The 17,483-nt window shown below is 46.0% G+C and overlaps 1 protein-coding gene across 1 annotated transcript in view; it reads right to left on the reverse strand.

Moving 5' to 3' along the window:
- The window catches only part of LOC138528680 (putative methyltransferase NSUN7), a 379,481-nt gene that overhangs the window by 217,741 nt on the left and 144,257 nt on the right, over positions 1 to 17,483 (reverse strand). The window contains exon 4 of the mRNA XM_069640537.1: positions 11,098 to 11,250. Coding sequence (XP_069496638.1) covers positions 11,098 to 11,250 — 153 coding nt within the window. The remainder of the gene's footprint in view (positions 1 to 11,097; positions 11,251 to 17,483) is intronic.

The following is a 17,483-nucleotide window of genomic DNA, read 5'->3' on the forward strand; positions in this document are numbered from 1 at the left end:
ATCACATCGAACACAATCTTCTCATGGTGTCCATCTTGACTTACTAGCATCACTTCTTGAGTGGTATGCGTTACTGGTCCGGAGGCTATCTCCGTACCATCCACCGTAGTAATGACGTCCTTTACAGCCTTGGGACAAAGAGTTAGATTCATCCTCAAAACCATTTCATGATCCACATAATTGCCGATGGCACCGCTGTCGACGTAAGCTTCAATCGCATGTAATCGATCCGGATGATCAGGGCTAATGAGGACCATAGGTATCACGAAATGCGAGGTCACGGAACTGGTTTTAACGCTCGGCAAGTGGACCTCTATTCTTGTCGGGCGAGGTCGTTTCCCTGCTCAGCGTTTGTGACCTTGGTAACTGCAGCTCCTACTGCCTTCTTGGCTGGTTTCACCGGACAGTCTCGAAGAAAGTGCCCTGAGTTTCCGCAATAGAGGCATAATTGCAACTGTTTTCTCCTTTCCCGCTCCTTTTGTGTTAGTGGTCCTTTCAGGCCCCCTATTTGCATGGGTTCCCCGGAGTCTACTCCTTTGGAAGGAGTTGGTGGTTTGGAAAATACTCGAGCATCAAACTTGGAACTATCGGCCTTCCTGTTCTGCAGTCTGTGATCTATTTGAACGACTAAGTCTATATAGTCCGAACAGTCTTGCGGGGGATTCACTACTTGGGCTAACACATCTTTGAGCTCTCCACGTAGACCTCTATAAAACAGCGTGATCCTTTTGTCCTCAGGCCATTGAGTTTCCACTATCAGTCTGTTGAAAGACGCAATATAAGCCAATAGGTCTTGATTACCCTGTCGCAACAAAAGAAGCTCATTGTCCAAGGCCTGCCCCTGTGAATGCCTTGCAAACAGTTTTTCCATACTGAGCTGAAAAGCTTGAAAATCATGGAGAACCGGATCATCTTGATTAACTAGAGGGATCGACCAGTCTGCCGCATTGCCACTAAGGTACGAAAGCACGAAAGCTACTTTAGCTTGATCAGTTGGAAAGGCTGCTGGCCGGCATAAGAAATGCAACCGGGACTGATTAATAAATACTGCAAACCTCTTTGGGTCACCAGGAAATCGTTCAGGCGGAGCCAGAGGTACATTCCCAGGTAGGTTGATTTGCACTGGATTCATAGAGGATGTTGAAGGAAGATTTGCCCCTGATGCGGGTAATGGGGTCTGTCCGGCTTGTGACTGTAGCAATTGTCTAGCGAGATCGTCTGTTCGCTCCTTGGAAATAATAAGTTCCCTTCTTAGAGCGTTTGTTTCCTGACGGGCTGCATGCACTTCTGCTCTTAGTTCCCCAAGTAACTGGGCTAGCTGGTCAGTATCCGAGGTTTCCATAGCGCCTGGGCAGGAGTTTTGCGGTAGGCTTTGCGTTCTGTAACGCTCACCTGATTCCCGCAGAGGCGCGGGTCTTGACTGGGCGAATACCGTATCTTCAAAGGTGATGTGTAACACACGGTTGGCTCTTTGGGCTGGACCTCTGTGCACTGTATGTCTGACTCGAAGAGTAAGATGTCTTAGGTAAGTGAACGCCGAGCTCTCCATCTGCCTCGGGGCAGGGTGCCGTAACCAGTTTCTTCACTGGATAAGGGTGCAGGCCTCTTGACCTCAGAGGACTGCTGTCCGTCGTTTACTGCACGAACGGTAAGTTCCGAGTATTTCAAATGTCTTTAAAAGTCTTTTGTAATGATGTCTCTTGTTTTGCAGGGTTCCGGCGATGGCGGATGACGGGCTGAAGTGAGTTGAGGATGGAACCCGTGTGAGGAATAGAAGCGCCTGGAAGCATGTAAGTAAGCGCTTGTTGCCTGCTTCACGATGCGCACTAACTGTCCTTTTATCTTGCAGGTACAAGTTCGGAGCTGCTGAAGGGTGCCGGAATACCCACTGGGTTTGGCGTGGGAAGGAGTAATGGCACGTGAGTAATAAAGTTACCCAATGTCTTTAAACGCACCTTCTTTTGTCTTTCAGATGCGGGATGCAGCGCCGAAGGCCTCTGGAGCGTGCGAAGAGTTGGTAAGCTTTTGTCTTTCAGATGCCGGAATGCAGTGCGAAGACCTCCGCAGCACGCAAAGAGTAGGTAAGCCTTTGTCTTTCAGATGCCGGAATGCAGCGCGAGGCGTTGGTGACAGCTGATGGACCAGGTAAGAGAAGCGCTGCCACTGAAGACCGTAATGCTAACCTGTTCTTTCTTGTCTTTATAGGTGATGCTGAAGACTGGATTCAGGATGGTAAGCCTTTTTCCCTTAGGCCCAGGATCAGATGCAGAAGACACGATGAGCGTTCTGCTGCTGAGGATGCAGAATAAAGCAAAGCAAGATTCATCCATCGGGTGTGGTTTAAATAGCCTCCTGTAGTGCTTAGGTGTCTCCTTCCACAGCCTCGCCTAGATAAGAAAAGAGTTCCTGCTTTCCAGAAGAGTTCCAGTGTTCTGAACCTAGGGAGTGGCTCCTGCCCCACCCAACAGGAAAAGTAGTCTCAAACAGAAGAGGATTAGAGGCTCAACTGGCAGGTAAGTAAGCAGCATGGTCTGCTGCAGGTAAGTCCACCCAAGCATTATGAGCCCGGCGCTTCCAGCGCTGGGACCGGGCATATTTATGAGCCTGGTGCCACTGGCGCCAGGACAGGGTCCAAAAGGTCCCAATTGGGACTGGTTGGCACTCGGAACCTGGGTTATGGGTCTGCTTCCAAGGGAGTTGGGTAAGTCCTGACCTTTTGGAAGCAGAGATCATGACACCTCGTTTATTCTTCATCGGAAACTGAACATCGGAAACACGTGAAAATGGTCCTCGAGAGATTGCGTCAACACAAACTTTTCGCTAAGTTGGAAAAATGTGTTTTCAACGTGACTGAAGTTGAATTCTTGGGATTCATATTATCACCTAGCGGAGTGCGTATGGATTCAAAGAAGGTCGATGCAATTCTCAAATGGCCATCGCCATCCTCCGTAAAAGGTGTTCAAAGCATGTTAGGCTTTGCTAACTTTTACCGCAGGTTTATCCCCGCATTCTCTCGAATAGTCCAGCCCATCACCGCCTTGTTAAAGAAAAACAAACGTTTTGAATGGTCTACCGAGGCAGAACAAGCTTTCCAGAATTTGAAGACTAGATTTATATCTGCACCGATCTTAAAACATCCTCGCCCAGAACTCCCCTACATCGTTGAAACCGATGCTTCGAGCCTTGCCATGGGGGCAGTTCTATCACAAAAGGACCCAGTAACCAATCAGTTGCATCCCGTGGCATTTTGGTCCCGCAAATTCTCGCCTCCTGAAATCAATTACACTATTACTGATAAGGAACTTCTAGCTATCAAGTCCGCCTTTAAGGCTTGGCGGCATTATCTTCTGGGGGCCCGACACACCGTTACTGTGATTACAGATCACCGAAACCTGCAATATTTGAAGACCGCAAAAGCTCAATCCTCTAGGCAACTCCGTTGGGCACTATTCTTTGCCGAGTTTGACTTCATAATTACCTATCGACCTGGTACAAAAAACGGTAAAGCTGATGCCCTTTCTTGGATGGGAGTGGAAGAACATTTGATCAATCCTAAACCTGTACCTATCATTCCCGAACAAAGAATTCTAGGTGTAATCGCCACACAATCCATAGAGGAAGTTAAGGATAAAGCCAGGCTACTGGTAACTCCAGCAGACATACAGAATTGGCATCTGCAGGGAAAGGACTTTACGGTGAAGGACAACCTATTATATTTCCAAGAACGGTTATACCTGCCCAGCACAGATTTACAGAAAAAGGTAATCTCTTGTTACCACGATTCTTTAATGGAAGGACATCCCGGTATGACCAAGACCTCGGAAAAGATCAAGCGCTACTTCTGGTGTCCGTCTTGGAAAAAAGATATCAGAGACTTTATAATGTCCTGTGGAGTATGCGCCCAAAACAAGAGTCAAAAGGAAAAACCAGCTGGCCTCTTACCCCCTATTGACATCCCGCCTCGCCCTTGGCATACGCTTTCTATGGACTTCATCACCGATCTACCTCCATGCTCCGGATACAATACGATCCTAGTAATCGTGGACCTATTCTCCAAGATGGCGCATTTCATTCCACTCAAAGGCTTACCAATAGCAGCAACTCTGGCCCGAGAATTTCTCGAAAACATCGTCCGACTGCACGGTTTTCCTTCAGTTCTAATTTCAGATCGAGGTAGTCAATTTATTTCTCATTTTTGGCGAAGTTGCTGTCGGTCGGCTCAAATTGATGTGAGACTTTCGATCAGCCACCACCCTCAAACCGACGGACAAACCGAGAGGACCAATCAAACTCTGGAACAGTATTTGCGCTGCATGCTACAACAAACTGAAAAAACTTGGAAAGATATCCTTTGGATAGCCGAATATTCCTACAATAACTCTGTCCACTCGGGAACTGGGAAGACCCCGTTTTTTCTTTTATACGGTAGTCACCCTCGAACCTCGGAGTTGGATCCACTCCAAGATCTTGGAACACCAGCAGTAGACCACCTGCATTCTACAATCACCCAAGCCTTTAAGGAAGCCGTTTCTCACCTTCAAAGGGCTAAAGAACAATACAAGAAAGGAGCAGACCAACATCGGAAGGAAGCCCCCCAATATCAAGTAAGAGATCAAGTCTGGTTATCCACCAAATATCTACCCCTAAAAGGACCACGCACATTCAACCCAAGATACCTTGGTCCCTATTCCATCACTACCATAGTAAATCCAGTAGCGGTCAAGTTGGACTTGCCCCCTCACATGAAGATACATCCGGTCTTCCACGTCTCTCTATTAAAACCCGTGCAACCTCAAACCCGACTAACTACATCTCCAAAACCTATTCTAGTTGATGGAGAACTCGAGTTTGAAGTCAAAAGCATCCTGGATTCCAAGATCTCCAAATCTAAACTATTTTACCTGATTGACTGGAAAGGCTACAGTCCCCAAGAAAGATCCTGGGAACCTGCAGAATATGTCCACGCGCCTCGTCTAATCAAAAGATTTCATCGAACATTTCCTAACAAGCCCAAACCCCCGAAGAAGCCCGGTTTGGGAGGGGCCTTGAGGGGGGGTGCTGTCATGATCTCTGCTTCCAAAAGATCAGGACTTGCCCGACTCCCTTGGAAGCCGACCCACAACCCCGGTTCCGAGTGCCAGCCAATCCCAATTGGGACCTTTTGGACCCTGTCCTGGCGCCAGTGGCACCAGGCTCATAAAGATTCCCAGTCCCAGCGCTGGAAGCGCCGGGCTCATAATGCTTGGGTGGACTTACTTGCAGCAGACCATGCTGCTTACTTACCTGCCAGTTGAATCCCTGATCCTCTTCTGTTTGGGACTACTTTTCCTGTTGGGTGGGGCAGGAGCCACTCCCTAGGTTCAGAACACTGGAACTCTTCTGGAAAGCAGGAACTCTTTTCTTACCTAGGCGTGGCTGTGGAAGGAGACACCTAAGCACTACAGGAGGCTATTTAAACCACACCCGATGGATGAATCTTGCTTTGCGTTATTCTGCATTCTCTGCAGCATCGTGTCTTCTGCTTCTGATCCTGGGCCTAAGAGAACAAAGGCTTACCATCCTGGAATCCAGTCTTCAGCAGAACCTGTAAAGACAAAGAAAGAACAGGTTAGCACTATGGTCTTCAGTGGCAGCGCATCTCTTACCTGGTCCATCGGCTGTCACCAACGCCTCGCGCTGCATTCCGGCATCTGAAAGACAAAGGCTTACCTACTCTTCACATGCTCCGGAGGTCTTCGCACTGCATTCCGGCATCTGAAAGACAAAAGCTTACCAGCTCTTCGCACGCTCCGGAGGCCTTCGGCGCTGCATCCCGCATCTGAAAGACAAAAGAAGGTGCGTTTAAAGACAATCACTCCATCTTTAAGTTCAAGTTTCAAATTTACAATGGAGATTGGAACACCTAAAATCCACTATCTCGATGTTGAACTTGAACTTAAAGATGGAGTGATTGTCACTAATTTATTTATCAAACCCACTGATGTCAACAATAGCTTACAATACAGGAGCTTTCACCCGAAACAACTAAAGAACAATCTGCCTTATAGCCAATTCCTCCGAGCTAAAAGAATAACATCGGTTGAAACTACACTAATGGTCGAAATGGACAAAATGGAATCTAAATACTCGAAGAGGGGATACCCGCAAAATGTGATAGCGGCAGCTAAAACAAGAAGCACCCTTATATCAAGGGAAGAATTGTTGAAGAAAACACCTGAGAAAAAAGAGATCCCATTCCTATATTCCTTAAAATACTTGAGTCAAAGTCACCAAATCACGCAACTAATTAGAAAGAATTGGAGGACAATACAACTGGACCCACACTTGAAGGAGCTTTTCCCAGAGCCTCCCCTAATTGCCTACAAAAGAGGAAAAAACTTTAGAGACAGATTGGTGAAGGCAGAACGAACACAAGTTGATCGACAAAGGGTGCTACAAACTAAGAAAATTGGCACCTTTCCGTATCTACATTGTAACAACTGCAACAACATCACAGAAGGTGACTACGTGAGACGTCCTCGAAAAGGTGCAAAAATCAAATTACCACATTATGCAACCTGTGACACCAAATCTCTGATTTATGCCTTGAGCTGCCCTTGTGGCATTTATTATGTTGGACAAACAAAGCGGAAGATGAAGGAGCGATGTAATGAACACAAGAGTAATATTCGCACAAAGAACGAGCGGTCCCCAGTAGCGAGGCATTTTAATGAGAAAAAACACACAGTTGCACAACTGAGATACCAAATTTTAGAGGTAGTACAAAGATCCCCACGAGGTGGAAATCATGCAAAAAGATGGACCAACGTGAGCTGTTCTGGATTGACAAACTAGACAGTATGTGCCCATATGGAATGAATGAAGATTTTCACCTAGGAGTATTTTTATGAGCAGTAAAAGCATCCATGATGTACAGATTACCTATGGAATTGAGTCACATATCTATCTACTGGGCAACCTCATATGGATGAATTATAGTCTGACTGCATTCACTCTTCCTTTTTTGAACATTCTGAAGATGTAACATCTGTAAACTTGCATTTATATATTGTATGTCTGCACATGGTATTGTGATCTTAAAACTGATCAGCGATCTTTACCAATACTGTTAGCACTTCTCTCAATGAGTCACACTGTGTCCAAACTGCTCTACTTGTATTTAATTTAACTAGAGTGGACATACACACTCTACTGAATGAGTTGAATATATGAGATTGCCCCATTATGAGTACATGGCAGATATCTACCACTGTGCGTACATTGTTAAATAATTTTATTACATGTACTAAAGGACCATCAACAAGTGCATCTGCAGTCATGTGTAAAAATAAATTTAATAAGCATCATTCCTAAGACTGTGAGCAAAGGTGCCTCTTTGGGATACTCACATCATACAGCTCCCATGTAGTTCAGACCTTTGTCATTCCCGTTCCATTTAAGGGCTTGCCTCCCATCATGGAGCAGAGCTCCATTTTCTACCAGCCTCTGCACATTACTCAACTTGCAGCACCTAGATACCATTCCTCTACCCCTTATAAGCTTGTCTTAACGTGTAATAGGCCCCCACAAACCGGCCTTTGCACGTTACTTAAGATGTCTGTTACAATGCTTACCCACCTTTAGCACGATCAGTGACGCGATGCGGGTGACGATCTGCGCAATGACGTCAGATGTTTACATCTGACGTCATTACGCCGATGCACGACGTCAACACAATACTTAATCTGGCCTCCCGCCTTTGCCGCCATTCGCGGATGCCGGCCACTCGAATCAAGAGTCTCAGGAGAGGTAAGAAGCTCTGCTAGCATGCCGTATCTGATGGCAATCCTCTAGCCCTGCGAGGCTTTTTTTACTCTGCTCAATTTCTCCCTATAGATAGAGGTATGACATTACCACCCTCTGTTTTTTACAGGGGATGATTTAAGCCGCCACTATCCCGCTTTTTTTTGTGAAGTACAAATTTTCTCCCAACACGGGAGTTACTGACTCATCATTGGACACATTGTCCATCTCATCTACTATGTGGTGAGTGCATAAGTGTACGTTATCTCTCACAACCCCTGAGTTGGGGTAATATTTTTACCAATTAAGAACAGTTTTCTATGTACTGTTTCTAAACATCACTCTCTAGCACTTAAGTGTTTAAATTTAGTGTATTGTTAACAGCACTGCACCATTCTAAAAGACATATTCCATCCTTTTTAACTTTTCTACAGTACAAGAACGCGTTGAATACGGATTAATTGCAGTTTAGGGGTTCTCCCCATTTTTTCAACATTGATTACCCCCTCCAGATAGACACCTAAGGGGCACCGATGAGAGGTAGAGAATCCCTTTTTTGCCTTGGTTCTAAATATATTATCATGTTTATGAGAATGTAGTGACATTGTACTAAAAACATCCTTATCTTTTATGCTTTAAGGGGAACTGTTTGTCTTGAAGTACTTCACCTATGAAAATATGAAAAACTGAATTGTGATAACACAGAACCTTCAGCTCCTGAAGAAGGGAGATTACATCCCGAAACGCGTTGAGCCAAACAGATAGTAGTTAGGCCTCTACTATATTTCAAAATGTATACACTTCTTATTTAAGGACATGGCACTATATGACGATCAACAATTGATATTATTGCTGAATATAGACTGGCATGCATTAATAAATCTTATGATTCTTGAAATCAATTACTAAGTGATTTGTTTATTACTATTGAAAATAAGTACTCAGTGAATACTTGAGTGACTATGACTTTATAAGTATAACACAATTGGTGATGAACCAGTAAGCTATTTTTTCAAAAACTTTTCAAAACACTTTTTTTACACCTACTCTGGTTTATTGTATTATAAACAATTTATTTTCAAATTGTTACATTGAAATCTATTCTAAAAAACTTGATCTACTCTTTGTAAATTACTGTTTGCCATTGGCAAAACCCGAGTGTGCAGGGGACGCGAGTGTTCCACAGCCCGTGGACACTTTTCTTCTCTTGTTATGTACCACTACCTAGTGTCAAGGCAGTGTTTTTCTCCTCTGCACCTCACTAAATTTTTATGAGCATTACAAAAATCAGTATTTAGATTCTGGTGTGCATACTGTGTCCATCTTTTTCTTTTGTGTCAATAGGGAAATAGGCCCATGGCCGAACCAAAGATGCAAAATGCTGGTGTGGACCCGTTTTATTTTGCGTCAAAGTGGGCCACTTTTTTGGCCAAGTTAGCCAGTGTGATGAGTTACTTCACTTTGCGACTAGTAGTTTTGACCAGTGTTGCTGAATAAATATTCTTTAAAATAAACAATTAGCATCCAATTTTTATAAAAAAAACTCCCTTTTGGGTACTATTCAAACAGTGTCACAAAAGGAATAGCCATTTGCTACTGTGGGCCACTTTTCATTGGTGCACAAGACACTTTTATGGCCCAGTCCGACCCTGTCTGTTGGTGCTTGTGCCAAAAATCGTCTCTAATTTTCTTGTTTGCAGAGGGAGAAGGAACGAGATTGGTGATCACTTTTTCACTCTGACGCACTTTTTTTCCTTCGGGTAGGACTAAATCATATGCTGTGCACACCATTTTACTGAATAATTGTTACGCATGTGAAGCTGATGCAAATGCTGCGTCATTCTTTGCGTTAACAGCCGTTCATATAACCTTTTTCTAATGGACCACTCTGCATTACCACATGGGGCACCTTGGTGGGTTCTGATAGACTGCTCTAGTTAGTGAACAGTGTTATTGACACTCAAGTCTAGCCAACCTCTATCAATGGAAAGTGAGGAAAGACTTCCAGAGATATGGGGGTAGTATAATGGTACAAAGAGACACACACAGAGCACTCAAATCAAATTAGACAGAAGTAAAACAACAACAACACACACACGATAGATCACCTACAATTACTACTAAAACTGTAAAAGCAGTTTACTAATAAAACAGTAGACTATAGGCAGTAATATGGATAACAACACAGTAAAAAAGGAACAGAAAGAAATATCCTGTCTCATAAAATAAGGCTCCTAAGACTTCAGATGTCCTTCCCAGTTTAGGTAAGTAGGACTAGTGCCTCACAGCCAAACCTCCCATGCAAGAACCTGTTTTAGGGAGATGGAAGACTTTAAAAGTGAAGAACAAGTATTGGCAAAGTAAATAGGTAGGTACATGTTCCAGTGACGAAGGAAATTGATATCAATTCAGCAGATTAGGGGTACTCCCCCAATGCCACCCCTCGAGGGGAAGCCCGTGGTGGATTCGTGGCCAGAACTCCACCGACTAGGCAAGGGAGAGTTAGGGAGTTGACCCATTGTCCATACAATACCTATGGCGGGTTTGTGTGGCAAACATTATGCAAACACCCCCTTACTAGAGTCTCTGAGGTTCTACAATCCAGCGAGATTCCCGCTACCTTAAAGCTGGATGACCCATGCACCACAGGCTAATGACATCCACAGGTTGCCCGACCACAGGAGACCCCAGGAAACGACTGAAATGGGCAGAGGTGAAGAACACTGCAATCATGGGGAAGCGGTTGACACGTGTGACAATAAGGAAGAGACTGCTCCAGAAAGACCCCTCTTCATCTTGGAGAGCAGCAGCTGCAGAGGACTGTTTTGGGACCTGCAAGACTCAGAACGGGGACCGGTTCACCAAAGAAGACCTGGATGAAGCTCAACATGTGTTCTGTAACAATGGTCCAAACTACCAGCTGCACAGTGATGCAACTCATCAAACTGACCGCCTTTGACCAAAAAAGCTGGCCCTGAATCACATGTTGGCCCTGCACTTCTGGGTTTGAACTATTGGCCAGTCCGAGTCTGAGGATGCCCGAATATACATTAAAAGAATTTGGTGAATGACGAGACACAATTAGTGGACTATCACCATCATTTGGGCACTAGGGCTTTCTACTCTGCTCCTTAGCCTGCAATTTTCATTGTCTATTCCCAGTAGAACTGGTAAGAGCTCAGAATGTGGAAAGCCCTGAATGCCTTTGAAGTTCCCTTGGCGTGTTCCCATAGCTCTCTGGGGGTTGTAGTCCGTACCCTCACCTCACAGTCCCGTTCCTGTGTTGGATTGCTGCACAGCGACTGGAGGACCTACCTCATTTTCATCTTGTTGATCCAGGCACAGAGTGGTACCGAGCCAGCCATCTTTTGTCGCTTCTGAATGGATTCTGACAAGAGGCAAGAGAGGGACGAGACTTCTTTCCTGATTCGCACACGGGCAAAGGCAGCCGCAAGCTTGGTCCGATGGCTGAAAGAGAGACGAGAAGGAAATGTTAATGAGGTTCAGGGATCACTATCATGATCATGAGAGGATGTGGGTCCACAGGCTGCCATCCTCCATGATCGTGAGAGGATGTGGGTCCATAGGTTGCGATACCCCATGACCGTGAGAGGATGTGGGCCCACAGGCTGCGATACCCCATGATCGTGAGAGGATGTGGGTGCACAGGCTGCGATACCCCATGATCGTGAGAGGATGTGGGTCCACAGCCTGCCATACCCCATGATCGTGAGAGGATGTGGGCCCACAGGCTGCCATACCCCATGATCGTGAGAGGATGTGGGTGCACAGGCTGCCATACCCCATGATCGTGAGAGGATGTGGGCCCACATGATAGTGAGAGGATGTGAGTCCACAGGCTGCGATACCCCATGATCGTGAGAGGATGTGGGTGCACAGGCTGCCATACCCCATGATCGTGAGAGGATGTGGGCCCACATGATCGTGAGAGGATGTGGGCCCACAGGCTGCGATACCCCAAGACCGTGAGAGGATGTGGGTGTACAGGCTGCCATACCCCATGATCGTGAGAGGATGTGGGCCCTCATGATCGTGAGAGGATGTGGGTCCACAGGCTGCGATACCCCATGACCGTGAGAGGATGTGGGTGTACAGGCTGCCATACCCCATGATCGTGAGAGGATGTGGGCCCACATGATCGTGAGAGGATGTGGGTCCACAGGCTGCGATACCCCATGACCGTGAGAGGATGTGGGTCCATAGGTTGCGATACCCCATGATCGTGAGAGGATGTGGGCCCACATGCTGCCATACCCCATGTTCGTGAGAGGATGTGGCTGCACAGGCTGCCATACCCCATGATCGTGAGAGGATGTGGGCCCACATGATCGTGAGAGGATGTGGGTCCACAGGCTGCGATACCCCATGACCGTGAGAGGATGTGGGTGCACAGGCTGCCATACCCCATGATCGTGAGAGACTGTGGGCCCACATGATCGTGAGAGGTTGTGGGTCCACAGGCTGCCATACCCCATGATTGTGAGAGGATGTGGGTCCACAGGCTGCAATACCCCATGACCATGAGAGGATGTGGGTGCACAGACTGCCATACCCGTGACAATTGTCCTTTAGAGATGATCTTAAGGTGTTTTTAACATTCAAAGAATATCAGTTTCTATTGCAGAGGCTATCACTTAAGCCCAGAGACCCCATTAAATAACAATCTCACTGTATGGCCCTCTTGTAGGAAATAGGTTTCTATTGGGGGCCGCTTGCATTTATTTATTGACTCATATTTGATTTATTTGTGTTATGCTGCATTGTGAGGAAGTCGCTGCAGGCTGCTCCGGAAGTGTCTGACATGGAGCCTGGGCCTATACAAGTTTGCTACTTACATGCCCCAGCCATATGTCAATTGCACCAACATGTATGTTACTCTTTAATAATGGCAGCCTTTGGAGCTCACATGGGTATGGGTCATGGTGGGCATGTGCTAATGTTGCAGAGAGCCGCGCCTGCCCACTATCCCGAGCAGTCCTTCCGATGTGTAGTACAAGTTGAACTCTCCCTCATTAGACAGGAAGTTTAGAATCCCTGAAACTGCCACCAATGGATACATAGATTGAGAGAAACTCTGTGTTCCTTGTATATCTGCTGGCTGTAGAGATGCATTCTGGGTTACACTGGTCTACATTCTTCAGTGATGTTGAACCACTGATGCAGGAAAAACACAACTGTTATTTAGATGCCCAACAACAACCAAGCCCAACTCTCAAATCCTCCTTCTAGGGGACTTTAATTTAGGACACCAATATGTGAATGATCCCATAGCCACCAACCTCCTCAATACTCTAACAGACTTTGGCCTCTCCCAACATATCCAAGAGCCTACTCATATCAAGGCCTGCACCCTTGACTGGGTTGCTGATCTCAACTGCAAGCTCAACTTGATCTCGGTGACTCCATGCCTTTGGTCAGACCACTGCAAAATAACCTTCACAATCAACTCGAGTCCACAAATCGGCAAGCCTAATCTAGCACCTGCCAACCAAACATGCAACAAGAAGGACATCTCCACCGAGAAACTTCTTCCCATCTTCCTTCCTCTACTTAATACTCCTCAGACCTCCAGCTCAGACCCTACAGTCCTAGTCGATATCTACAACCAGGCCATGCTCAAAGCCCTTAATACCATTGCCCCTCTAAAATTACGTAAACAGAAACCACGCTCTCACCTGAACTCCTGGTTCACCCCCCATCTCACAGACTTACGTAAAGAAAAAAGAAAGGCTGAAGCCCATTGGAAAAATATACCCTCTCAGGTCAACAAAATCAACCTAAGTCAGGCCTCCTCCACCTACAAAGCAGCTATTTTTTCTGCCAAAAGAGATGTCTATAACAATCATATCACACTGGCACAATCCAACACTAAGGAACTCACCAGATGCAGCCTGGTGCACAAATATTCAAAAGGCACTCCTAGATAAAATTGCATTACTACAAGCGAAAATAAACGCAAAGAAGAATAACCTATCTGACTTCACCTTGCACACCCCTTCTTTCAACCTCCCAGCCACCTCTTCGCGCCCCCAAAAACCATTCAGTTTCTCCCCACTATCCATTGAGGAAGTGGAAAATATTATCTCAAAGTGTAAACGTTCGAATTGCCAAGGCGACACCTGCCCTACACCAATCATTAAGGAAGCTGCGCACGACCTTGCGCCTTTCATTACAATGTTCATTAATGCCTCCTTCAGATCAGGCATCGTCCCTGACAACCTAAAAGATGCCTGGGTCATCCCTTTAATCAAAAAATCCACCCTTGACCCAACCAACCCTGCAAACTACCGGCCCATCACCACGGTACCATACCTACTAAAAATCCTGGACTATGCAGCATACCTGCAAATTCAGGCATACCTTGAATCAAACCAACAACTTGGTCTGCGTCAATCGGGCTTCCGCCCGAAACATGGCACGGAAACCGCTCTGCTAGATTGAAAAACACAAATTGAGGACCTGAAAGATAAGGACAAGATGGCACTCCTCCTCCTGGTCGATCTTTCAGTGGCATTCGACTTGGTCAACCACAAAATCCTCTGTCACCACCTCAAAATAGCTGCGCACTCTCTGACTCAGCGTCTTCCTGGATCAGCTAATTTTTAGCAAATAGGACCATGAGGGTCTTCTCTCCCCTATCCTTGACAGATCCTGCACATGTCCCATGCAGAGTCCCTCAAGGATCTTGCGTATCACCCACATTATACAATGTGTTTACCAAGCCTCTCTTTGACATACTTGACTACCTGGGTGTCTCGTACAACAACTACGCTGACGACACCCAGATACTTATCCCTATCTCTGGTGACTTTGCTCTTGACACTTAGGACCTTAATGACATCTACTCTATCATCCAGGCTTGGATGGCCCATCATGGGCTCTGCCTTAATGATGAGAAAACGGAGTTACTCATCGTCGGTTCGCACACCAGGTTAGCCAAATTTAATCCAGCGTACAAAGCATTCACCATAGATGGAAACATCATCAACGTGTCAAACACAGCAAAAACCCTGGGCATCTATCTGGACGCAACTCTCTCCCTAACTAGACCAACTAACGCCGTAGCGTTGGCATCGGCATATACCTGCAAACTTATCACAGCCTGCAGACCCCTCCTGAACCCAGATAACTGCATAATCCTAGCCAGAACATTAATATTGGCTAAAATAGACTACTGCAACGCCCTCTACCTAGGGATCAGCCAACAGAATATTGACAAGCTACAAGTTGCTCAAAACAAAGCCATAAGGGCGGCCCTCATCATCCCCAGAAGATCTCACATCTCAGACATTAGACGCAGCCTCCATTGGCTCCCCGTCGGGCAGCGAATTTCCCTCAAAACCTTAGCCTTAACCTACAAGGCTCTGAACAACCTGGCGCCAGTTTACATGACCAGCCGCTTCACCCAGCATGCCTCAAGCAGACCACTGAGATCAGCCTATATCAACACTCTCACCATACCCAGATTTAAGTTACAGTCTGCTGGGGGCTCAGTTTTCCCAGTTCTCGCTTCTAAACTTTGGAACGCTACCCCTGCCACTCTCAAAGCAGAAGCTACGTTCGCTTCCTTCAAAAACAAAAACAAACTCTGGCTCCACCAGCTTGATGAGCCCACTTCACCTTCTACATAGGCTCTGAACACGAATTATCTGACCTCTAACCACTCCCGCCTTGCACACCTCCCTTTTCTCTCTGATTTCAGCTCCTGCTTCATTCCTGGTTTCCTGCACTATGATTGTTAAGCTATGCTTTGCCTTTGTATTACCATGGCTAAGACTACATCACTGTTGTAACTTACTTTGCCTGCCTGTAACCACCTTCTTGTAACCACTGTAACCACGCGCCCAGATTCCCCAGGTCAAGGCTGCGCACTATAAATAAAAATAAATAAAAATACAAATACAAAAAATACAAAATGTTAATTCTGACTGCTACCATAAGAATAGAATTGGTTGCGTGTACAGAATATTCTAAATATGTTCCAGAGAGTAGTATGCAATGGTAGCACTCACTTGTTCCTTTTCTCCCAGCACCGCCACAGGATTCTCATCATCTTCTGAACATTTGTATAGCAACAGAACACCAGAGACAATCAGAATGAAGTACAACTGCAGCTTTCTTTATCAAAGACACTAGCTCTGGGGTGGGCCAAATAGGAATAGGAAAACAAAAATAGGATGGCCTATCTGGTTTGGGTATTTAAGGGGTGGTTAGAGTCTGTTTAACTTAAATAATGGCAAGTTGTCTTAGCTTATTGTACTCAGAGCTCTTTCTCACACTCCTGTAGTAAAATAGTCAGTGTCTGGCAAAGAGCCCTATTATGATGGATGCATAGTTCCATTGAGTGAGGAACACGATTGTGCTTCCCCCCATGGACAACAGGGATAGAATGTTGGGCCCAGGGAGAGTGACAGTTGGGGAAAGACATGGGAGACCGTGGCAGCCGTCAATAAGGCTGATGTAAGGGCCCTAATAAAGGAGTCAATACATACTGCTCGTATGTAATTTTGTTACTGCTACGTTGTGGTGACTAGGGACCGCTACATGTGCTGGCCCATGCAGTCGTTGGCAGGTTGGGCAGTATGTGCTGTGTGAGAAACCTAAGGGTATTCTCCCAAGTAGACCCCAAGAATCCCTTATTCAGGTGGCCAGGGGAGGGCTGGCGCTCTCAGATCCCAACCCTGGGGGTGGCCGACCGAGAGAGGATCACCTGGGTAGGGGAACCCGGGGTGATGTTCGGGGGAATACCTTATGTGATATGCGTTATTACAATGGGAAAAAAGGAGAGGAGGAAGTCCTTCAAGCTTCATCCCTTCCATCTAATGAATCTCCCTTATCAAAAGGGAAATCCAATTACACCCATAATACCTATTTTCACTATAGAAATCAACCAGTGTTCAATCTTTTTTCAATACCACCTTCGAGTTAATTTTTACCCTGAGCCAGGAAACTATCCTTTCCAAAATCCACAATATCATCAGTCCCCTCTTTTCAGTTATCCATCCCCATAGTCCCCCTCTGCATTTTTAGAACACTATCGTTCCTGTTCCGTTTCCCCTTTGTCATTTCCCACATATATCACAATCAATCCACGCCACTTAAACCCAGTTTCATTGGAAAAAAAAAACTCCCAGAATCCCTGTTTCCCTGTTGGCCACCCAAGTACTCCCCTTTCACAACACATCTATTCTTTTTCTGACAGAAAGTTGTAAACAATTTTAAAAAATCCGGGAATACACTACCACTCCCACAATCCTTACAACGCCACTGTTGTCTTGGTAAGGAAAGAAAGGATAGACCATGGAAGCTTTGCCTTTTGCGACGTGCCATGGATCTTCCCCAATACAAAGACTCAGGCAAGTTAGGCTGGCCAAGTCTAGAACCCACACCTGAAGATTGATAACTCTGCCCACAGGGATAAAAGGCAGAGCTCAGAGTCACACTCTGAGCAAGGCGAGCAAGACAAAAGGACCAGGAAGCAGTAATTCGGGAATGGCAGTTTAAACCAAGGAGAAAGACGGCAGGATCGTAGAGGACGACAAGGAGGGAAATGCACTTGCCCTTTTTGAACACAGAACCACCGCTTTCAAGAAGCCTCAAGGAAAAGAAACTTAAGACCAGGGATTGCAGCTGACGGTGTATCATGTGTCAAAGGTACACAGGGCCCTCACGCATTGATA

This window comes from Ambystoma mexicanum, chromosome 7q, assembly GCF_040938575.1.
Source record: "Ambystoma mexicanum isolate Mex_15411 chromosome 7q, UKY_AmexF1_1, whole genome shotgun sequence".
Taxonomy (NCBI): Eukaryota; Metazoa; Chordata; class Amphibia; order Caudata; family Ambystomatidae; genus Ambystoma; species Ambystoma mexicanum.